The sequence below is a fragment of the Nomascus leucogenys genome, chromosome 13 (assembly GCF_006542625.1).
Source record: "Nomascus leucogenys isolate Asia chromosome 13, Asia_NLE_v1, whole genome shotgun sequence".
NCBI lineage: Eukaryota > Metazoa > Chordata > Mammalia > Primates > Hylobatidae > Nomascus > Nomascus leucogenys.
In genome coordinates this window covers 101,871,043-101,896,051 of record NC_044393.1, presented here as the reverse complement: position 1 = coordinate 101,896,051, position 25,009 = coordinate 101,871,043, and the positions used below count along the sequence as shown (strand labels likewise).

Below are 25,009 nucleotides of genomic sequence, written 5' to 3'. Positions count from 1 at the left end.
ATAATATTTAAAATAATATTGAAAATTCACTGAACATAATATTTTTAAAGGATGTCATCTTTTAAAAAATATATGTGGATTTTAAAGACAAGTAGATGAATAGAACACCAATGATTATTAAATTATCCTAAATTTACCTGGGATTGCAATAAAATTAATGTTCCCTAGAAATTATGAATGGTTGAATTAAAGCATAATAATCGAATGCAAACACCACAAAATTTTTTCTTTTCCACTTTGGCTTTTTGTTTTGTTTTGTTTTGAGACTGAGTTTCACTCTTGCTGCCCAGGCTGGAGTACAATGGCATCATCTCGGCTCACCGCAACCTCCACCTCCCGGGTTCAAGCAATTCTCCTGCCTCAGCCTCCTGAGTAGCTGGTGTTACAGGTATGCACCACCACACCTGGCTAATTTTTTTTTGTATTTTCAGTAGAGACAGGGTTTCTCCATGTTGGTCAGGCTGGCCTTGAACTCCTGACCTCAGATGATCCGCCCACCTTGGCCTTCTAAAGTGCTGGGATTACAGGCATGAGCCACCGTGCCCTGCAACTTTGGCATTGTTAATAACCTGTAGGGTTGTCATTAAGTTTTAAAACAGTAAGTAACTTTGTTTATTGCCACCTTGATTAATCTCCTTCCACTCCTGAGAAAAACAGTGACCTCAGTACCCATTTTTTTCTTGCACAACTTTCCCTCTCTCTCCAGATGAAGTTTGTGCAAGTGTGAGTTAGGAGAGTTGATGAAATTATTCACCCAGGTGTAAGTGTCGGTACATTATTAATACTTTCTCTAAGAACATTCACATCTTCACCTGGGCTTGCTGCTGCCCCACGTAGTAAGGATGCAACAGTTTGTGGTTCTCTAGAGAGCTTTGCCACTAGTTTTGCAGGGAGAGGGCTTTTAGTGTCTTAGCCATAGTGACATGTAAACAATTGATACGAGAGTTTTTCTTGAGAATGAGTTTTTATACAAAGAAAAGGGAGAGGAAGAGAACATTGCTGGCCTTGGAAATCTGAAAAACAGACATAAAACAGGAAAAGAAAGAAAGCAGATTATTTAGTTTACCATGTTCATAATTTAAGGTTAATGTAGTTTGGATATGACCCCACCAAATCTCGTGTTGAATTGTAATCCCCACTCTTGGAGGCGGGGCCTGGTGGGGTGTTTATATCATGGGAGCGCATTCCTCATGGAGGGCGTGGATCATCTCCTTGGTGATGAGTGAGCTCTGAGTTCACAAGAGATCCGGTCATGTAGAAGTGTGCGGCACCTGCCTCCCACTCTTTTGCTCTTGCTTTTGCCATGTGAAGTGCCTGCTCCCACTTCACCTTCCTCTGTGAGTAAAAGCTCCCTGAGGCCTCCCCAGAAGCTGAGCACCATGCTTGTACAGCCTTCAGGCTTGTGAGCCGATTGAAGCTCTTTTCTTTAAAAATTACACCATCTCAGGATCTGGGACAAAAGGACTCCAACAATAGAAGATGCTGTTGACAATACCTGCTTGATTCCAGCCAAACTACAATGGAACCTGCCCCTGCCAGGGTTTCAGCAGGGCCAAGCTGGAAGCTGATTTTCCACCCTAGCTCCTGTCCCAGGGAAGCAGGCCATGGGCTCCAGTTTATCTGTGGTGTCAGCAGGATGCAGTGTAAGCCCACTTCCATTAGGCATTGATGAGACAGAATGAGGCAACACAAGGTAGAGTGGTCCATGTTCTGCTCTCCCTTCCCTCCTGTACTGGCCCTGGGCCCAAAGGAGACTGAACAGATACACAGCCCTGGTGCTGCATCTCAACAGAGAAGATGGCTATTAAAAAAAAAAAAAAAAAAAAGAGTAGGCCAGGTGTGGTGGCTCATGCCTATAATCCCAACACTTTGGGAGGCTGAGGTGGGCAGATCACGAGATCAGGAGATCGAGAACATCCTGGCCAACATGGTGAAACCCCATCTCTACTAAAAATACAAAAAATGAGCCAGGCATGGTGGCGCATGCTTGCAATCCCAGCTACTTGGGAGGCTGTGGCAGGAGAATTGGTTGAACCCAGGAGGCGGAGGTTGCAGTGAGCTGAGATCACGCCACTGCACTCCAGTCTGGAGACAGAGCTAGATTCCATCTCAAAAAAAAAAAAAAAAATGTAACTAGGATTCACAATCTTATCAAAATTCCAGAATACAATAAAAAATCGCCCATCATAGCAAGAACCAGAAAAATCACAAATGAATGAAGAGTCAGTTGAGACTCCAACATAAAGATGACTCAAGGTGTTGGAATTATTTGCAAAGAATTTTAGAGTAATTGTCATAAAAATGCTTCCATAAGCAATTATGGGTTCTCTTGAAACAAATGAAAAAAAACAGAAAATTTCAGCAAAAGTAGAGCCTAGAATTAAAAATGAAAATCATAAGAATACCTCAAATAAAAGGCTATGCATGGGCTCAACATGTCATCTCAATGAAATGGAGGTGACAGAGGATGGAATCCATGAGCTCGAGGATAGCTCAGTGGAATTTGTTCCATCTGAAAAACGGAAAACAGTTATAGGGCAGCAGAGTCTCATGGGTCAATAACAAAAGAGCTCACATTTGTATACTTGGAGTCCAAGATAAAATAGAAAAATGTTTAAAGCAGCCAGGGAGAAATGAAACGTTGCTGACAGGAGAACACCAATTCAAATGGTAGCAGATTTCTCATCTCAAACCATGGAGACCAGAAATGAATGAAGTGCTTTTCCAAGTGCTGAAAGAAAAGAACAGTCACCTGCCAATTCTATACCCACAGAAATTATCCTTCAAGAATGAAAGGGAAATAAAGAGGTTTTCCAGACAAAAGAAAACAAGATAAATTTGTTGCATAACAAACCTACCCTTACAGAAGGGCTGACGGAAGCATTTTTTTTATTTTTTGTTTTTTATTTATTTTATTATTATTATTTTTGAGATGGAGTATCATTCTGTCGCCCAGGCTGGAGTGCAGTGGCACGATCTCGGCTCACTGCAACCTGTGGCTCCTGGGTTCAAGTGATTCTCCTGTCTCAGCCTCCCAAGTAGCTGGGATTACAGGCGCCCGACACCACACCTGGCTAATTTTCTGTGTTTTTAGTAGAGATGGGGTTTTGCCATGTTGGCCAGGCTCGTCTTGAACTACTGACCTCAGGTGATCTGCCCACCTCGGCCTCCCATAGTGCTGGGATTACAGGTGTGAGCCACTGTGCCCAGCCACACCTCATGAGTTTTTAAAAGCGATATTTGATGTTTGAAGCAAAAGTTACTATGCCATCTGATTGGATGCTCAATGCATGTAGAAGAAATACCTGAGACAAGGATATTTAAAAGATGGGAACTGGAAAGATACCTGAAGGAAGGGTGATCCTCCACTTTACTCCACGCGATATGGCCTCACTTCCAGGGACTGTGATGGGTTAGGGGTACATGGTGGATCCATTGACACCGAACTCGCAGTGCTCTGCATGTCGCGTGCGCAATGGGGCCAGGGAGCTGCAGGGCTGCCCTGGAGCGGATAAGGAGTGGCCGGAGCTTCGCAGAGGAAATGGGGTAGATCATGTGGGGCTGTTGGTTACATTGAGGCCACTGTAAAGTGATTGGATGTTTTTCTAAATGTAGATATTTAGTTATTAGAATAAATGAGCAAGAAGTGACAGAATCTGACTTGATTTATTTTTTATTTTTATTTATTTATTTTTTTTGAGATGGAGTCTCGCTCTGTCGCCCAGGCTGGAGTGCAGTGGCGCGATCTCGGCTCACTGCAAGCTCCGCCTCCCGGGTTCACGCCATTCTCCTGCCTCAGCCTCTCGAGTAGCTGGGACCACAGGCGCCCGCCACCACGCCCGGCTAATTTTTTGTATTTTTAGTAGAGACGGGGTTTCACCATGTCAGCCAGGATGGTCTCGATCTCCTGACCTCGTGATCCGCCCGCCTCCGCCTCCCAAAGTGCTGGGATTACAGGCTTGAGCCACCGCGCCCGGCCGACTTGAATTTTTAAAATATCACCCTAGCTACTGTGTTGAGATTTCAGTGTGAGGGTTAAGGGCAGGTGCAGTACGACGAATTAGGAGGTTATTTCAGGAAACCAGGCAAGGCCATTGTGAGTGGAGGGGAGAAACCAGTGGCTTCTGGGGGATGGTAGTTTCAATACAGAGCCAAAGGAAATCTTGGTGGTGGAAAAGAGGGATCTTTAAGATGGCTCCTGGGAGTTCGGCTTCAGTGGCCACTAATTGAGGTGAAGAAGACTGCGGGAGAACAGGTGGGGTGGAAGATCAGAAGTCTGGCTAGGGTTGAGATGCCGATTAAGCATCCAAGCAGCTGGATATGTAAATCTAGATTTAGGAAGAGAGCTACAGACTTGGGATAAAAAATTGGACGTAGTTACTATGTGGAGAGTGCTTAAAAGGATGAGATTGGATGGTCACCTAGGGAGCAGGTGTCAACTTTACTCATGGAACCATAAAAATGTAAATCTGGATGGAATATCTATAACATCAGCAAACAAGAATGAGGGGCCTCTCTATTTTTTGCTGGTGTGCCCCAATTCTCCCTATAGCACCTGGCATATAGTAGGCATTTGATAATATTTACTGAATGAACAGTGACATGTGTGACCTGTCCACCATGAGCAGATCAGCATCAGATCCAGGGCAACAGTGGAAATCTTCTCATTTCTAATTCAATGGTCGTTTATTGTCCCTAACTCTCCTGCCAAATTTAATTCTCATTATCTTACTTGTGTTCAACACTAAATTCTGATGACTTTATTGGTTGTTAGTTTTCATAAGTTATTCTTAAACTTATGATGCCTTTAAAACTAAAATTGACTGCGTTTTTCTCCTATTTTAGGAAAAAATGAAGACAGGCTAATTTTGTGATAAATTTGAAAGAGAGTAAGATTTTTTTAATTTAATAAAAATGCTTTTTACCAATTTTATAGAATTATAACAATATTCAACCCTTTTAAAACCTAGTTGCTATAGATTTTCTCTACATCACAAGGAATTCAATACTATATTAGATATTAAAAGCCTAAAAACATAAAGATTGATGATGGTTTGTGTCAGACAAGTTTTAAAATAATAAGGAAAATAGGTATAGGGAATGTATTGATAATAGAATGTACATTTTCTTAAATATAGGCTAAATTAGATTGAGGATTGTATTAATTCCAAATGAATCATTTTATTAGCACTAGCTTAGAGGAATAATTTCTTCCATACACAGAAAATTACTGTGTATACTCAATATTACTAAGATATAAAAGCCATTAGGTTTTTGTTTGTTATGCTTTTTCTGACTTTTCTCCATATAAGTGAGAAGCAATTATCACTTGAATCAACAATATATATTAATTTTGAAAAACAGAAATAAATATAAAAAAGGTTATAATTTTTATGACCATAGGCGCTAAGAAACCTAACCCTGTGTTTTCCACAGAAACCACAGTCCAGTGTTTACTCTGTTCCCGGCAACTTCATAGAACACAGCTACCATGAATAATGAGAATCGACACCACCTCTTTTTAAGCGTTTTAACTTTGACATTTCAATTTGGTTTAAAATTTTAATCCCTCCGTGTGTGTTTGTGCATGTGTCTCTGTGTGTGTGTGTGTGCATGTGTGTGTGTGTGTGTTTGTGATGAAAGAAATACATACACTAATTCTCTGAAACTCCTATGGGTGATTTAATCAACACGTATTTCTGAAGTTCTTACTTTCATCAGCATTTTCTTAAGTTCTTTGGAGAACATGGACATTTAAAGTATTCATTACCCTGGCTCCAAAATGTGCAATTTAATGCAGCATACATTGCAAACAAATTTATAAGGAATATCATATTGTGACAAATAAGGGCTACAGGAGCTTACTGGCCTGTCCCTACTCTAAAGACTAAAGTGGTCAAATGAAGGGCCGCTTGGAGGATGCAGAGGCTGAAAATGGTAAGCATTAGGGCAGGTCAGAGAAAGGGCTGTTTATTTCAGGAAGAATACATGATATGAAGCATACCATATGCATTATGGAAAGTAAATAAAGAGTAGATTTATACTATATGAAATATTTTAGAGTAATAGGATGCAATTTACAGCTAATGGGAAAAGACTGCTAAGTTATTGCTGTGTCATAACTATTTTATTGTGATTTAAAAGCTTTGTATAAAACAATATCCGGTATCTTCAGAACTAATATTTGATTTGAAGTACCTTTCTATTAAAACTTCCCTGACCATCTAATTGTATTAAAAATAACATACTGGGAATACGATGTGTCCTCAAATTAAATTGCTTTTCAATGGCGTTAAGGTAAAATAATGCCGGTGTGTTTATTGTTTTTATTAATATGACATATTGTGTGATATCTGGGCCCAACAGCTGTCTCAATTGTGGGTGATATTTATGTAAGAGCAAACTTTAAAAAGATGACAACTCTGCAGATTCTGCAGCGGTAAGCCCTTCTTGACTCTTTTCTGCAGGTTGTGGATGAGAGAGCTGCCCCATGGCTGGGCTGTTTTTACGTATACTGGCTGCTTACAGGCTATCACACTGCTGAATCACGTGTACTTGAAGACCAGCAGAGGGGTGGTGGATGTGCCGCTGCCCACGCTGTGCAAAGATGGTGGCAGAGCGGGCCCAACAGCACCCTTGGAGTCTACACAGGAAGATAAAGTCATGCATAGGTAATGTCCTCTGACTGGTTCTGAAATATATAAAGGCTGACATTTTTCAGGGACAGAGCAAATTATCCTATACCTCTTTATCCTCTAGAATTTAATTTCAAGTTGCCTAAGTCTGCATAGCTTTCCCGTCTCAAGTGCAAATGGCCCTCAAGTCTCCTGACATCCACTGAAGCTGTTTGGGGTTTTTGTTTTTTACCCAATTTTAATATTTTTTTCTGTGATCCATGCAAAGCTCTAGCATCCTGACTTCTTTAACTAAATCAATACCTTTAATCTGGTTGTAGTAAAGTCTTGCTGTAACCTGAGATCCCTTTTCTGTCCCTGGTGATATTGCATCTGGCGTCTTTGGTTTTTTGTGGATTGATTTTATTATTTAGCTCTCTAAGAGGATGTTCTTATTTCCAAGTAGCTGGAAATCACCAAATACCAATCATAATATCCAGAAGTACAAATTAATAACTTGGGATAGTAATAAATAGTACAATTTGTACTTACAGTTTATGCTATTTTTCTAAATTACATGTTGATTCTTTTTAGTGGCAAGCAGCCCATCAGTATTGGCTATTGATAATAATTGAAACAATATGCCATGCAATCCCCTCTAACTCTGCAGATGTAATGAAGCATACATTTGCCAGATGGAAGTTACAGTATAATGTATCCTGACTTGCTTTTGCAGGGTTGCTAAGTACAGTTTTTTTTTTCCCCAGCATTTTCACTGCTATCGTTGTGTATAGACTCAGTCAGTAGGGTACCTAGTAGTCTGAGCTTGAAAACTTGAGAATTAATTTCAACACACCTTTGACTATTCCCTAATGTTCTCCACTTAAATGTGTCACAGTGAAGCCAAGGGTAACAGTGTTTTGTGATAAAGAGCTGTCCTTTCCTGTACCCACCTGCAAACTTGAGTATACATGTTGGGTGTTGAGTGCTAAAGAGAGAGAAATGATTGACCCCTCTTTAGAGATACCCCATATTGATGAGAGTGATGTGCTTGGGCATGGCTTGGAGAACCAGTGGGGTGTTTGGAATGATGGCTTTTGTCCATTTCAACACTGGAACCCTGATCCTATATTATAATAAGAAAGATAGACACATGGCAGAATCAAGTATAAATTGCTTATCATAATGTTTGTAGTTCTTTGAGATATAAAAAAGCCTCCCAATTGTCCTGTAGAACTGATGTTTATTGTTTCTTTTAAATAAACATAAAAATTGACCTTCCCAGTCTTAAAACTTAAACATGTTGTATTTATATTATCTGAATTCCTTTCTCAGAAAATAAAGGATCAGGCCTCCCAGACAGCCTCAAAGAACGAAACTTACCAGATCATGGCATCTGGACCATGAGACACCAGACTCATCACCTGTGGTGATTACCTAAACCTGCTTCCTGTTGACCAGCTCTTCTTCTTTACCCCTCTCTTATTCCTGCTTTCCCACACTTGGTTAAATTTCTTCCTCACTACATACACCCATCATTTCAGTTGCTCAGGCAGGTGGATTTAAGAATGATCTGCCATCTGCTTGCCTACAGCACCCAATTAAAGCTGTCTTCCATGGCAGTACTTGTTGTATCAATGACTGGCTTTCAGTGCAGCAAGCAACAGGACCTACACCGAACCCCTGACATTCGGGTAACAAAACCAATTTCCAGGGGACATAGGCTTACTCTGTGACATTTCCTGTCTTCCTTGAATATGGCATCAAGTTTGAAAGTGGCCCTACAACTTTGATGAGTTGACTTTTATGACATTTAAATAAATATACATTAAACCAAATTGCCCCCAGGATTCTCCACAAAAATCTCATAATTATAGAGCCTGTGGTGTCTGAGTTTACTTCATTATTTTCCAGGAAAATTTTGAACTAGAAAAAAGAAATTAAAATGCTCCAAAAGTCATAGCGTAAGAACACGTCCTAAGTCTCTGTAGATTGCGTGTTTAATGGGAGAAAATGCTCTTTGCTGGGGTGAAGATGCTTCCTAGGGCAATCAGAAATCTGCCAAAAGTTTTGTAGGGTATTTTTTTTTTTTTGCTTTTGAGTTTTTCTCTTATGGAGCAGGACAAATGGATCAGCCTGTTAACAGACTAGGCAGATGCCCAGCATATCTGAACTACATCATTTCTTTAGACTTAGTAGGGTTTTGACTTGAACACTAGTAGGCTCCCATATGTCTTCCTGAAATCTAGACCTTAGGTGCCTTCTGTGGGGACTGCTGTGTATACCTGGACTGAATACACTTACCTAGTCAGCTGAATATAAACTCTCAGTCTTGGATCACCTACCCACTCCCTTCCAGAGTACAGAGTCAAGCTCACTGCAAGGGAGCAGGTTGCCCAGGGAGCCCAGTGCCCCTTGAAAAATGAACGGTGAAGAGATGGCTCTACATATGCAGACTCTTGCTAGTAACTAGCAAGAGAAATCATTTGCAGTGGCATGTCTTTGGAATGATCATTTGCCAACTGCAAGAGAGAAGTATTTTCACCCTATAGTATAATTTACCCCAAGACACAGCTCCGTCCTTTCTTATCAAGGGTGTGTATGTGTGCATGAGTGTGTATATCTGAAGTTTACTCATTAATTAAGAAATATTGCAGGTTCTCTAAAGCTTGTATATCTTGGGCTATTACAAATTCTACTTGATTGGGAAAAGAATATTTTTAGGAACTCACTCAAAAATGGACACATGCTTTGAAATAGAAATTTAAGTGGTTTCTCCAAGTAACAACAATCATGTGTTCCTTTCTTCCCACCTCTAGAGAAATACACAACAGGGAAACAACGTAGAGATACATGAGAGTCAATTGGTTATCGCTAAGTTGTATTAAGACCCTACAGAAGCTGCATCCATGTGGCTGCAAAGGACATGATTTCATTTTTTATGACAGTGTAGTATTCCATGGAGTGTATGTACCACATTTTCTTTATCCAATCCTCCATGGATGGACATCTGGGTTGAGTCCACATCTTTACTATTGTGAACAGTGCTGCAATGAACATACAGGTACATGTGTCTTCCTGGTAGAACAATTTATATTACTTTGGGTATACACCCAATGTGTATACCCAATGGGTATATCCCATTGGATCACAGATCCAATGGGACTGCTGGGCCGAATGGTAGTTCTGTTTTAAGTTCTTTGAGAAATCTCCAAACTGCTTTCCACAGCAGCTGAACTAACTTACATTCCCATCAACAGTATATAAGCATTCCCTTTCTCTGCAACCTCGCCAATATCTGTTGTTTTTTGACTTTCTAATAATAGCCATTCTAACTGATGTGAGAACTGATGTGAGATGTTAACACAGGCACAGAAAACCAAATACCATGTATTGTCACTTATAAGTGGGTGTGTAGAAACACTGAGTACGCGTGGACACAAAGATGGAACCAATAGACACAGAAGCCTACTTGAGGAGGTAGGGTGGGAGTAGGGTAAAGGTCCAAAAACTACCTGTTGTCTACTATGCTCACTACCTGTGTGACAAAATCATTTGTACACCAAACCCTAGTGACACATAATTTATACATGAACAAACCTGTGCATGTACCCCCAAACCTAAAATGAAAGTTGTAAAAAAAGATAAACACATGTGATGTGGGAGCAGAAAGCAAAAACAAAATCAGTTGGCCTAACTGACATGTAGAGAACGTTCCACCCCAAAACAGCAAAATACACAGGCTTCTCAAGTAAATACGGTTCATTTAATAAGAATAATTGTATCCTAATATATTAAAAACCTTAATAAACTCAAACCATACGGAGTATATTCTTGAATTGCAATGAAATTAACTACAAATTACTAACAAAAATGATATGATTGTCTCTGAAGATTTGGAAATTAAAGTAATTCTAAATACTTATGGGGAAAACTGGGAATACTCAGAAAAATCAAAACATATTTTGTACTAAAACAAAATGAATATGTAACATATCAAAATTATGAGATAGCTAAAGCAGGACTTTGAGGAAAAATTATAGCATTAAAAAAAGACCCTGCAGAAGGATAATGAGAGACTGAGGGCTGTTGAGTCGTTAATGGGTAAGGCTGGAAGCCAGAGGGCCTCTGTGCTAGTTTACAAAGAGGATCATAACTCCTACAGTGGAAGGGAATGGCATAGCTCAGACAATTAGGAAGACCTAATTTTTAGAGCTGCAGAGCTCCAGGGACATATGAATGTATGGCTGAGGTCACTGCTCAGGTGAGAAAAGGACTGAGACCAGAGACCATGGTACAAAGATGTATGTCTGGACAGACATGTCTCCTTTCCTGCCAGGCTAATACCAAGAAGGAAATGCTAATATAACCCAGTTGGGAACATGCTGACCCTGGTCAGGGAGGAAGGACTCTATACACCCAAAGAGTTGAATGAATTAGCTGTTTTGTATGAGCAGGAACCAGAGGGGCACTCCTGGAATTAGATTTTGAGAGCTTTAAATCAAGGCCAGAATGCAAGACTGCATAAACAAAAATATAACAACTTCAGAGCACTTTCTCAGTACAAAGGGTTAATACCCTAGCGATGACTGTAGGAAATGGTGCAGACATGTTCCTAGAGCAGCCCTTAGAAACTTGAAAAAAGTAATGCCCAATACTCAGCACAATGGAAATGCCCAAATTGCCCTGTCAGAAGCCAGAGGATATGCTGAATGAAGCAGAGATTGGATGTTATGTGAGACCAAAAGACCCAAGAGAAGGTCATAGTCCAAGAGAAGGAGCAGAAAACTCACTCTTCACCAAGACCACAAAGAATGTGCTGGGAGAGGGGCACCATCAAAACAATAATAAGTTTGGTGGTGGCTCTCCTGGTGGTTGGAGAGGCAGTCAAAGGAGTCCACTCAACAACATCATGAGGATGATGGAGCTCCATGCTAGGAGAAACCAGGTTCTGGGGCTTCACCACTAGATGCCAGGAGGTTAGAGGTACGACCAAGGGGGCGTGACCCACAGGGACTTGAGGAGATGGTGAATAGAGTGTCTGTAGTGGGTAAATGAATAGGCAGCCAAGAAGAATGCTACTTAACATCTATAACTAGGAAAAAAAGTTAGAACGGAGTATCAGAAAGTCAAGCAGAGTCACTCTGTTAACAAGTCCCAGTTCCTGCTCAGTTCCCAGACCTCAGCCAAATTTTCGAATTTAGAATCCACTGGCATTATTCCTAGGAAGAAAGACCCTACCATACCATGGCATATGCTGTGAAAATGCCCTCAATCTTCCTCAAAGGGACCTGTAGCCATTTACTTAGGCTTCTTTATACTGAGGAAAAAAGAATAACGAGCCATTTCAAAGACTACTGAATAAACGGCCCAAATTGACATTGATTGACCCGAATAAAAATCCGAAGATCCATCATAGCCCAGCTTTGGGGCACAGAGGGCTATGAGAGTTAGGCCAAATTGGAAATCGTGGCTAAAGTTAGTGGTTTGCTAGGTCCATGAATCTACTCAAAGGTCATTTCTACAATCTCCAAGTACATAACTGGAACTGACATCCTTAGTAATTGTAGTAACCCCCTTGTTGGGTTTCTGCGATGTGAGATAAAAACTGTCATCATGGAGAAAGGAAAAGTGGAAACCTCTGAAATTCCTTCTCACCCCTCTGCTAAAATACTAAATAAAAAACAATATCGTATTCTGGGAGAGACAGCAAAGACTTGTGCCACCATTAAAGATCCAATATAAGAATACAGGAAGGGTGATCCCTGTTATGTCTCCATTTAACTCATCAGTTTGGCTCCTGCAAAAACTGGACGTATCCTGGAAAAAGACTATTGATGAGCACAGATGAATAAATAATAGCTGTGTTTGCAGACAGATGTGGTATATTTGCTGGAGCAGATAAATATGGCCTCATGTCTATTGCAGGCAACCATTGATTTGATAAATGTGTTTTTCCCATTCTAATTAGCAAAGATGATTAGAAATAATTCATATTCACTTGGAACGGGCAAAAATATTCACTTACCTTTTGCCTCAGGGTCATATTAATTCTCTCACCCTCCTGTACTGTGGTCTCTCCAGCCTTCCCCAGATCCTACTTTAATTTTCCCTAATAAGTCCTTTGCTGTCTTCTTTTCGGAATATCTTCACCAACACAGTGAGAATCTCAGAAGCTATAGAATGTCTGACACATACAAAAAGAAAGAAAGAAAAGAGAGAAAGAAAAGGAAAGAAAGAGAGAGAAAGAAAAAGAAAGAAGAAAGAAAGAAGAAAGAAGAAAGAAAAAGGAAAGAAAGATAAAAAGAAAAAAGGAAAGAAAGAAAGAAAGAGAAAGAAAGAAAAAGAAAGAAAGAAAGAAAAAGAAAGAAAGAAAGAAAGATCTGAATTCAGGACTAGATCTAAAATAATAAAAATCAAAAATGACTATCTGACCCTACAAACTTAATGTTTGCCTATCAAGGTATTTTTACGTTAGCCTGTTTTCTTTAAAATAAATTGAATAAGTCAAAAGTCAGCATGACCTAGTGAAGACTGTCAACCATGGCTGCATGTTAAAATAACCTAGAGAGCTTTAGAAAAAAAACAAAAAACAGCAAGGCCCTTAACCTGCTCCCAGAATTACTGATTTCATGGTCTGGATGAGCTTAGCCATTAGAATTTTGACAAGTAAATGAGTCTCCATTTTCTCCTGTCAGAGAGAAATAATATTTTTTATCCTAGATGGTCATTATAATCTAAGCAGCTAGAATACTCTTGCCCATGGCTTGCTTGCTCATTTCTGCCAAAAATTTTATAAAATATTTGCTTCTCAAAGGTGCCCTGCCTGTCACCATAACAAAGGTTGTGAGCTCCCCCATGACCGTCCTGCCTTGTCCCTGCTGGATTCTTCACCAGGGCACTTACACCTTAAAATACCCCATAGAATTAGCATGTTCACTTTGCTCATGGTTCGTTTTCCTCTCCTGGCATGTAGGCTCCACAAAATAGGGACTTTTGACCTTTTGTTCCGTGCTGCAGTATCTAGGTCAGAAGTTGGCAAACTACAGGCCATGGGCTAAATATGCTCCAGTGCCTGTTTTTGCAAATAAAGTTGTATTGGAATGCAATCACCCATTGTGTATGTATTGTCTATAACTGTTTTTGTACTGCCCTCAGTTGCAACAGAGACTGCCCTGTGGCCTGCAAAATCGAAAATATTTATTATCTGGCCCTGTACAGAAAAAAGTTTGCCAATCTTTGGTATAGGAAAGTATCTGGCATGTAGTATATGCTTAATAATATTCTTTCATTTATTCAACAGGGTGTCTAGCACAAAATTAGCACACAAAAATGGTCAATTTTATGTTTGGTTTGATTACAAGTGAGTGTGGCCAGATCAGACAATCAAATCCCTAGAAATTCATAGAGTAAAATGTTCATCCAAATGAATTAAAAGTAATTGGAGTAGACAGTTTCTTTACCTTTATATCTTTTTTTGTTTGTTTTGTAGAGGGAAAGGGAAATGATTAGTAAAAGGGAGGTTTCACTTCCTAATCCTTTTGTTGCTCACTTAATTTTTGTGCTTGTTTGCAAGTTTCAATTAATATCAATCAAAATAATTCTCCCTACTTTGTAAATGGCGTTCAATTGTTACCACGCAAAAGGTGAATTAACCTAGGACAGGGGTTCAGGCCTCTGGCTGCCCCCTATGCTTCGGGGTCTACATGATCATCTTCTGGCAATCTAGAAGGGATGCAGTTTGGAAGCTGTGCTTACCATCATTACCCTGACATTGATTTTTAAAATGTCCATTAGTGTATTCATAAGGGAGCATATGCTATTTTTGCTAGAAGCAAAACTGAGAACTTTATTAACAGAACCCTGACTTTTCCTTTTTTCTTCCACCTTAAAGCTTGATCTTTTATGAGATATGGACTTCTTTGCAGTCTGACAAACTTTGTAGACACTTCTCAAAATAAAGTTTATAAATGCTAAAGGAAGAAGGAGAAAGCCATGAGATGACAAAGGCAATAAATTATTTTGAAATTGTAGTACTAGAAATTGAAGTTTTTAAGTAAAACTTTAAAAGCAACAAATATTTGATATAATAACTTATGTGATTCTGTATTTAATGTGGTGGATATAATAACAATTATAATTTCGAAGTCATGCTGAGAGTAAACATTTCAAGATATTTGCAGCTACTGTGAATGTGATGTTAAAATATTGAAAGTAATAATTTCTGCTGGTGATACAGTCACAGGTATTGCTAATGCAACTGTGGTTGCTGCCTGGATGCATAATTGAAGTAGATGCTAAATTTCAGTTAGCAGAAAAGGAAATCAGATGGAATTTTTCCCTTGTATTCTTTCTAACCTTTTTCTGCTTTAAGCATTAAATTTACTTGTGCAGTCTCTAGCCTATTTCTTCCTCAGAAAGTATACTCCACCTTTTGCCAATTTAACATTCTGACAAATTTGAGTCCATACATTTTTATTACTCCAAAAGAGGTACCTTTTAAACTGTACCTTTATCAGGAGTTGGAGATCAGCCTGGCCAACATGGTGAAACCCCATCTCTACCAAAAATACAAAAAATTAGCAGGGCGTGGTGGCGCGTGCCTATAATCCCAGCTACCTGGGAGGCTGAGGCAGCAGAATTGCTTGAACTGAGGAGGCAGAGGTTACGGTGAGCAGAGATCACGCCATTACACTCCAGCCTGGGCAACAGAGCAAGACTCCATCTCAAAAATAAATAAATAAATAAATAAATAAACAAACAAACAAACAAACTGTACCTTTAGATTCCCAGTAAGATCTTATTTTCCTTCTAAAGAAATTGCTGACAGTGGCCCCTAATGTCATATACTGAAGTACTAGCTCCTGAAATCTTAGCATAGATGTGCTAGGAATTCTACTTGTGTTTATAATTAGTCTGGATATACATTAGTCAATTTGGAACAGCTAGTGCACAGTCTGAAAGCTGGTGAGATAGATGTAGAGTTGCAAAATTTTCAATTTATCTATTAGGCAGCAGGAGGCTACAGTTGGCCCTATGCAAAATAATTCATGTAGCATTATGGGAATTTGTCTTTTGCACTGCCTGGCTATCTTGCTTTTATGTGCATTTATTACTAAGAAGTTGTACTCATGGAGTATTGTATTATTATTGTTGATAAAATAATAATGATATTTTGCAGTCACCATGCATCTTTCTTTGTTCCCTGACTTTGTTTGCACAGGAAAATTAAAGAAACAAATTGCCATTTAGTACTTTTCCACCTCTGCAGTAAAAAATCGGCAGGAAAGCACAAGCTCAGAATTGTCAATGAGCAGATGCTAACAGGTTATGAAACTATGCAAATCACAGTACACTTGAATAAATGAGCTGAAGTTGCTGCCTTGTCAACTTAGACATAGCTGGTGGAACTCAGTAATGGATGTTAGGGAAAATTTTGAAAATAGAAAGAAATGTCTGTAACATATTTTTTCTCTAAACCGAAACTTTTCTGGGAGGGAAGAAGTACTGATAAACTTACAAACTCTGTTTTGCTTACCCAGTGACATCGTCCTCCCCTTACATTCTTGCTGCAAGATACCCATTTTCCTTTCTCCCATGAAATGAGATTTTAGGCGCATAAACTTATGCTGATCAAGGAGATGTGAGGTAAGTTGGGGCTAAGAGTTTCCCAACTGATGTCAGTCATTAAACTCAAAACAAAGAAAAAATACTGATAGCAATTTTATATCATGTAAAATAGATGTCCCCTAAGGTTCCATCTACATCTAACATTTTATGATTCTAATATAATCTTACAAAATAATAATAATAAATGGAAAACTGGAGAGCAATGATTATTTGATTAGAGTAGTAAGAAAACACTGAAAATTACTATATACCAGGATTTCAGATAGGTATTGAGAAATAAGAATAAAAAAGATATCTCGTCCCCAAGGGCTTGAAAGTGAAATAAAAGAGACAAACAATAATCTGTTCATTAAAAAACTGTGCGATGAATGCTTTGAGAGAGATAAGTACAGGTTGCTAAAGCAGCAAAGAAGTTTAAAGAAGGCTTCCTAGGGGGTGTGGTACTTGAAGTAAGATGAGATATAATGAACTGGAAGGCTCTGTCTAAATGAAAAGAGGTATGGAGGCTTCCTATTTAGAGAAAACAGTAGGAAGTTGGAAGAGATGAGCACATTAAAGAAATGATGACAATTTAATATGGCCACAGGAGTCCACAAATTGTACAGGTGAACATATGTCCCCCATATATTCACCTGTACAATTTAAAGCAGAAACACATGTATAGTCCAGTGGCGATCTGGGGCCAAGATGTTCTGTGAGTAATAAAGACTGTTGTCTTATCTGGAGACCTCATATTTCCTGTAAGAATCCATCTGTCTGTCTATCTAATCATCGTTTCTATCTTTCTATTTTATCTATACTTCTTTCTATCCATGACGCTATTAAGAGAATTGTTGGCCTGGAAAATAGACCTGGAGAAAGTACCATGTTGCCACATAGAGAACTATCAAGTTTAAGACAGGTAAAGCAACAGAGAGGATTAAATAAGAAGTCTCAAATTAATCCCTTCGAAGTACCAGAAAGAGACAACACAGGATGTGGAACAGAGACACTATTTGAAGAGATTATGAAAGGGAATTGTCTATGATTGTTCAAAAGCCAATCTTCGGATTCAGAAATCCCAGTCAATCCTGTGCAGGAGAAATAAAAAGAAATCTATACCTAGAAATATGAGACTGAAAATGAGGAACAATGTGGACCAACAGTCTTTGCCTTTCAGAGGGAAAAAGACAGAATATCTGCAAAGAAATGATCATTAGCTTAAGAGCTACTTTCTCAACAACATAACCAGCAAATAGAAAGGGAAGATTTCTTAACTGATTATGATCCCACAAAACCATTTTTCCAGAATGAAGACAAAATAAAAACATTTAAAAACAACAACAAAACCCTGAGGTAATGCAAATCAACAGACTGCCTCTTTCATTGAGAAAGTCTTGCTGTGAAAAACATGTCCCCTGCAATAAAGCATTCTTAATGAGGTAGCTAATTTGCATTTGGATCAATCTGCTTATTAAGTAACAATTTACAGACCAGCGCTAATATACAGAGCACACATTGAATATCAGTGTTCAAAAAGATGTGCTTCAGAAATAAAGAAAACAGTGACAGAGTTGAGATGTGAAAATAATAGTAAGGAAAGAAAATGGCATACAGAGAAGTCTAAAAAAAGCAGTAAGTGTGTTTTAAAAAAAATGTAACCTTGGACGTTGGAAACAATAATACAAGGGTTAGGATAGTTAGGAATGAGTGATCCGAGTTAAAGCATTATAATGTGTCTAAGTTGTAAACATTGGTCATCCTTTATACTTTTTAAAGGTCTACAAGTTAAAATTCTTAGAGATAGGGAAAGACATAGAAAGAGTAACATCCAAACTAGTAGAGGGGAAAATGGAACTAAAAGAATGCCAGCAAGAAAAACAGACCTTAATCATTCCAAAATAGGAAGAAAAAAAAAAAAAAAACAGGAGAAAAATGCAGAAAAGCAGGAAGGGCACAAATACAAAGAAAAATTAGTACGGAAGAAATGAATTCAATCATATCAGTGACCAGAATGCTGGCCAAAATTCTTCAGTTAAAAGACATAAATCATAAGAACACAGAAAACTTGAAAGTCAAAGGATGGAAAAACATCACGATATATGTTGTACACTGTACATATAAACAAAATTTTTTGGCAATTATACCTCAATAAAGTTGGAGAAATTAATGAAACATTTAAAAAAGATATCAGACAAATACTGATTTGTTTTTACTTAGGCAATGCTATTAGCATAGTAATATATATGACTGGAGAAGCTATAAACTACACTACCACCAGAGAAAATACAAGAGGGAAAGCATTTTAAAAATAAAAATAATAATTACAGGTTAGTAGATTGTTTCCCTAAGAAGAAATAACAATTTTAAAGGTATCCACCTAGTCCTGTAACTCAAAATATAGAACACATAAATATGAGAAGATATAATGTTTCACAAGGGGTCAATGGCAAATCCACCCGTTAGATGGAGACCTGAATGGTTGGTGAAGTATGGATGAAGGGAAGAGCCGAATGTGCAGGTGCAGCAGCTGTGCACGTATCCCACAACGCATAAAACATCTCAGGAGAGATGAAATATGGGGAAGGTAACGGCAGTAAAGAAAAAAGAAGCAGCTGGGATTTCCAGTCTAAGAAAAGAAGAATAGAGAACTTGAGGTGCAGACACAAAAGCCTCGTTCCTGTCATTTTAAGGTTTCTTCTCTGAGAATGGTCATCCTGTGTCTAGGCACAGCAGGCCTTGGGAAGGTAGCCTCTGTATCTCCAAAGTTTCTGACCTATACTGTTGTACTTCTTATCTGACTTTTAAAAGCAACATTCTCAGTTAATTTCAGTTACCCCTAGGGATGGTTGTATATCAAGACATTCTCAGACATCCACAGACTGGCATGAATGAGCACACTTGCTGAGGGGAAGCACACGGAGGGTGTGCAGCTTTCAGCCTCAGGAGAGAGGAAAGGAGCAGGAGAGAACTCACGCATGCACCGCTCTCAACATCAGGGAGCCGTGCATAGCCACTGGGGTGTACCTCATATGCGATAAGCTGTTTATAGATGTGTTTTCCCCATTGGATTCTGTCTTAAAGGAGTCAAGTATTTTTCCAATCTTTGACTACTTGAGGTATATTACACTCCTGGATCAGAAAACTGAAGTCGAGAGTCAGCTCCATCTCCTATGTGGTTGCCCTGCATTCTCCCCTGGCTGTGAGCTGTGCTTATTCCCGCCTCTGTGGCTCACTCACAGAAGCCCCAATGCCTCGAATCTTCACATTTGGTTCTACCTTTTCAAGTGTTATGTGATTTTCAAAGCCAACGTTAAATTCCACCCCTTCCATGAAGCCCTCCAGCTCAGATTTCTTCCTTTTCTGAATCTGGATGCCATTTACATGCGGGTACCGTGTTATGGTCTCCCTCCTTGGTTTCCTAAGCTTGAGCCTTGGGTACAAGTTGCAGGGCAGGGATCACGCTTATTAATTTGCTTGTATCATACACAGGGAAAATGCTGCTCAAATGATCAACTGTTGGATTGATGGAGACACCTACATGAATTATATCACTTGTCTTGGATTCTTTTAGCTTAGAAATGCAATGATTTTATGACAAAGTTTCTAAATTTCAAAAAGGTGAATTTTGAAATTGATTTTGAAATAATTTAATTCTAGCTATTTCTTAAACTCCAATATACCTGCTAAGTTATATGGTAATATGGTCTTTGTGAAAATAGATAATCTATTTATGCATTTCTACCAGGTCACAGCCATTACAAACTTCATGAGAGTAGATTTTTTGTTTTGTTTTGTTTTGTTTTGTTTTGTTTTGTTTTGTTTTGTTTTGAGACAGGCTCTCACTCTGTTGCCCAGGCTGGCGTGCAGAGGCACCATCAGGGCTCACTGCAGCCCCTACCTCCATGGGCTCGCCACCATACCCAGCTAATTTTTGTATTTTTGGTAGCAATGGGGTTTTAACATTTTGCCTAGGCTGGTCTTGAACTCCTGGGCTCAAGTGATCTTGGCCACCTCAGTGTCCCAAAGTGCTGGGAATATAGGCATGAGCCACCATGCCTGGCCAAGAGTGGATTTGTCCCCATTCTTCCAAACTTCTTATTTAGTTTTGTAATTCATCATCATAATCAACTGTCAAGTGATCCAGGCTTATTGAAATGAATACAGAATTGGAAAGAGTGGGGAAACTTTCTCTTCTCATAAAAAGAGTCATATTTGTCTTTTTCTCACAAGAAATACCTTGGGGTAGCTGCATGAGAAATGTGGACATTTTGCCATAAAGCACCAAAAGATAATACAGAACAAAACACAATATGTCAGTTCAGTGAACGGAGGAAAGAAACAGTAAGAAAAATGTCTTTTAGCTGCAGCCCAATAGGGCTTCACAGATATCTCTATGGTAAAATATAAATGAACCCATCAAGAGTTGTTGACATGTGGAACAATAATAACATCCCAACTACCTTGAAATCTTGTTTAAAATGAAGACTTCTGGAGGAACAGAATTGAGAGCATATTTCAGCAAAGGAGCTCTCCATAAATATGATAAAGTCATTTCAATATCCACTGCCTTCTCTTATCTGTTCCCAGGTGCTTATGTCCTCATGTGGCCCTTGTGTCCACAGATACCCAAGCACTTGTTAGCTTAGACATAGCTCTAGTCATGACCTTTGGGTTAGCAGCAAACAGGTGGTCCAGAACCCTTCATCCCAGAACCAGCTGAATCCGCACCAACATCTGTCTGTCTATCTATCTGTATCTATCTATCTATCTATCTATCTATCTATCTATCTATCTATCTATCTCTGTCTATCTATCTATCCATCCATCTATCTATATCTATCTAATCTATGTATTACCTATTATAAATCTATCATCTATCTATCCATCTATCACCTATCAGTCTGTCTACCTATTTTTCTATCAACCTATTAGCTATCTATCTTTATCACCTATTTATCATCTATCTATCCATCTATTATCTATTTATCATCTATCTGTCTATCATCTATCTACCTAATCTATGTATTATTATCTATTATCAAACTACCTATCATCTATCCATCTATCATCTCTCTGTCTACCTATTTTTCTATCTATTAACTATCTCTTTATCTATTATTTATCATCTATCTATTTACCATCTGTCTGTTATCTTCTTGTCTATCATCTGTCTGTCTATCTACCTACCTACCTACATACCTATCTGTATTAGTCTGTTCTCATGCTGCTAATAAAGACCCACCTGAGACCACGCAATTTATAAAGGAAAGAGGTTCAATTGACTCGCAGTTCTACATGCTTGGGGAGGCCTCACAATCATGGCAGAAAGCAAATGAAGAGCAAAGCCACATCTTACATGGTGACAGGCAAGAGAACTTGTGCAAAGGAATTCCCATTTATAAAACCATCTTATCTCATGAGACTTATTCACAACCATGAGAACAGTATAGGGGAAGCCATCCCTATGATTCAATTATCTCCATCTGGCCCCGCCCTTGACACATGGGGATTATTACAATTCAAGGTGAAATTTGAGTGGGGACTCAGCCGAACCATATCTCCATCCATCCATCCATCCATCCATCCATCCATCCATCCATCCATCCATTCATAGAGTCATATATCTGAGTCCTGAGCCTTCTGGCTTATCTATTTCTGTGTACAGGGGCCTCCTTGTGATTATGCCACTCATTTTGAGAAAGGAGGAGGATAAAAGAGCATTTTGCGGTTTCTACCTTCTCCCTTTGAAAACCTAGGAAGACAAAAGTGGCTAATGAACAGATTGTGGGTATATTGAACCACTATACCCAGTGGTCCTCTTTTCACTTTATATGACAGTTCTTAAGTAACGGAGCTGGTACTAGATGGGTGATGGAGGCTTTCCTATACTTCTCTAAAATCACACCCTGTAGATGACCACTGGGTCTTTCTGGGTGTGCTTAAGCCTCACACCATTGTATGGAGGATGGTGCTGTAGGGAAAATGGAGAAAAGCTCCAGACAAGATGCCCAAATCCCTGGGCTCTAGTCTTGACTGTGAATATCTTCAAATAAATAGATCACTTTTATTAATATCTTCCCATATTTCTTAGTTTTCTCATCTGTAAAAATGGTGCTAACAATCATCGCTCTTTTTAAGTCTTTATAGTGTCAAATTTCACCTGGGATAAGGCCTTGCAGCCTGTGAGGTGTGAGACAAATGCAGTCCCTGCGAAAGGCTTTGTAGGAACATCATGGAGCCAGGTAAGATCATACACAAGGCAAAGGAGCACACGCTTCCTAAGACAAACACACACTCTCTCTCACGTACACACAGACACAGATGCACATATCCTCTGACTATCTTCACACCACGACTCCAACTCTGCATTCAACCCACTCGTCTCCTGGCGTCTCCTCTCCTGACCCCAGCGTTTGTCTGAGGCTTCACTTATTGAGCATGTCTCAGATCCTGAAATGATTCCAGCTGTGGGGCCTCTGCTCTTCCAATACCGAATGCTAGCTGCCCCTTGAGCTTGGCTTCATCACGGCCCACATTGTGGGTGAGGATCAATGAGGATGATAATGGTGATACTATTCATTTGACTCACCAGAAAGAACCCTAGCTTCCTGTTGACCATGCAAGGAAGAATAATTTAGCAATCTAAAAGCTTTCTTTTGCCAATATTGATGTATTTGGTGATTGAAATGAAGCCTGCACTGCTGGTCTTTCTCTAGGCAGGCATTCCAAACAGAATAAGTTCAGACATAAAAGCCAGATTGTTACCACTGAGCTCATTTAAAGAAAAAGGGAAAATGAGTTTTTAAGTTTGTTTTCAGTCTAGATTTTTTTTTAAGATGTAAAACAAAATTTGCTTATGGTAGTCACCATCAGGATAAAGAACATATACTGTCCAAATACAAGTGAAATAGATAATCACGCATTAGAAAAACAGCTCCGATGGAAGATTTAGGTGACAATTTGGTGCAGCTATTTTTACAGGGTTTTATTCCTAAATTTTTGAGGGCCTCTTCATTTAAAGATAATCCAGAAATAATGAATTTAGGGCTTAGATACACTTTAAGAATATTCCCATGATTATACAGCAAAGCTCTTTAATGCAAATTACACATAATTTATTTGTAAATTTACTTACTGAAGGATTTGTAGTTCAGCATTATGTTGATTTTTAGTATAAACAGAATTTACTATACCAGTATTTGTCCCAGATGATTGAATTCTTGAATTCTTCCTTCTCTCTCTCTCAGTTCCTCCATTCCTTCCTTTCTTCTTTCCTCTCTCCCTTCTGCCTTCCTTCATGTCTCCCTCCCTCCTTCCTTTCTTCCTTTCCCCCCTCTTCCCTCCTTCCTTTCTTCCTTCCTTCCTTTTTCTTTTCCGTCCTTCCTTCCTTCCTTCCTTTCTCCCTCCCTCCCTCTCCCTCCCTCTTCCCTCCCTTCCTTACTTCCTTCCTCCCTCCCTCCCTTCCTCCCTCCCAACTTCTTTGCTTCCTTCCTTCTTTCCTTCCTTCCTTCCTTCCTCCTTCTTCTCTCCCTTCCTTCTTTCCTCCCTCCTTCTTCTCTCCCTTCCTTCTTTCCTTCTTTTCTTCCTTCCTTCTCTTTCTTCTTTCCTTCCTTCCCCTCCTCTCTCCCTCCCTACCTCCTTCCCTCCCTTTCTACCTCCTTCCCTCCCTCCCTACCTCCTTCCCTCCCTCCCTCCTTCCCTGCCTCCCTTCCTCCCTCCCCTTTCCTTCCTTCCTTCCTTCTTCCCCCCCTTCTTTCCTTCCTTCCTTCCTTCCTTCCTTCCTTCTTCCCTTCCTTCCTTCCTTCCTTCCTTCTTTCCTCCCTCCTTCCCTCTGGAACAAATCCTGAGATTTTTTCACTTAGCAATTAAATGATATTGAGTACTGCTATGCATCTGCCATATTCTTGGGGCATGTAGGATGGTGTTATTACAAACTATAGTAAGAATAAAAGCTATGTGGGCACCTAAGAGGGGCATATGACCAGGTCCTGGGAAGTCAGGGACAGCTTCCTGAAGTAGGAATAAGAATCAATCAGAGAAAATGGGAGTGGGAACAGGATGGCCACTGGGCATAAGAATCAATCAGAGAAAATGGGAGTGGGAACAGGATGGCCACTGGGCATGCTAGCCAAGGTCTGGTGAAGAGAGGGAATGTGGTAGCTGAAGAATAATTCTACTCAATCGACCTGGAGATCCCAAGGAGAATTCTGCAGAGATGTGAAGTTGGAGCGAGGCAGGACCCAGTTAGTATGTCAGATTTTATCCTGAGAGCAGTGGACTGGGCTGGGGGATGCTTGTGTGTTTTGAATACAGAAGCAGCATGAGAAGATCTGCCTCCAGTGTGAGGGTCACTGGAGGAGGAGAGGGTTGGAGGTGAAGAGCTGCTAGGGGTGAATTGAATTCAGGTGAATGATGATGGTTTTCTGAGCCAGGATCCTGGGGGAGGTCAGTATGCTAACAAAAATTAATTAGAGAAGATTTTAAATGGCAAAATGAATCATCAGGATTTAGAAAGTAGAAACAGAGTGAAGAAGAAAAGAGGATCAGAAATGACTTGGGTATTGCATAGTCCCTGAGGCCTGCCACTGAATAAGAAGGAGACAAGGAAGGTGAGAGCTTAGGCGTGGGTGAGACAAATTTGGGATGCCTTTAGGATCTTTTGTTTTTTACTGATCAACAGTCAGTTTTATTTCAATGTTACCAGCCCTGCTCCAAGACTATTTTAAAGCAGCTCTCAGACATATATTATTTCATCCATAAATAAATGAAGACATAGCTCTAAA

At 39.5% G+C, this 25,009-nt stretch overlaps 1 protein-coding gene across 1 annotated transcript in view; it reads right to left on the bottom strand.

Annotated features, from left to right (window-relative positions):
* Positions 1-657: 657 nt before the first annotated feature.
* Positions 658-25,009, bottom strand: part of ACTR3B (actin related protein 3B) — a 1,003,497-nt gene continuing 979,145 nt past the window's right edge. The window contains exons 7-8 of the mRNA XM_030826238.1: positions 2,406-2,512; positions 658-1,013 (exon numbers count right to left, since the gene is read on the bottom strand). Of these exons, the coding sequence (XP_030682098.1) occupies positions 2,444-2,512 (69 nt within the window). The 3' untranslated portion in view covers positions 658-1,013; positions 2,406-2,443. The remainder of the gene's footprint in view (positions 1,014-2,405; positions 2,513-25,009) is intronic.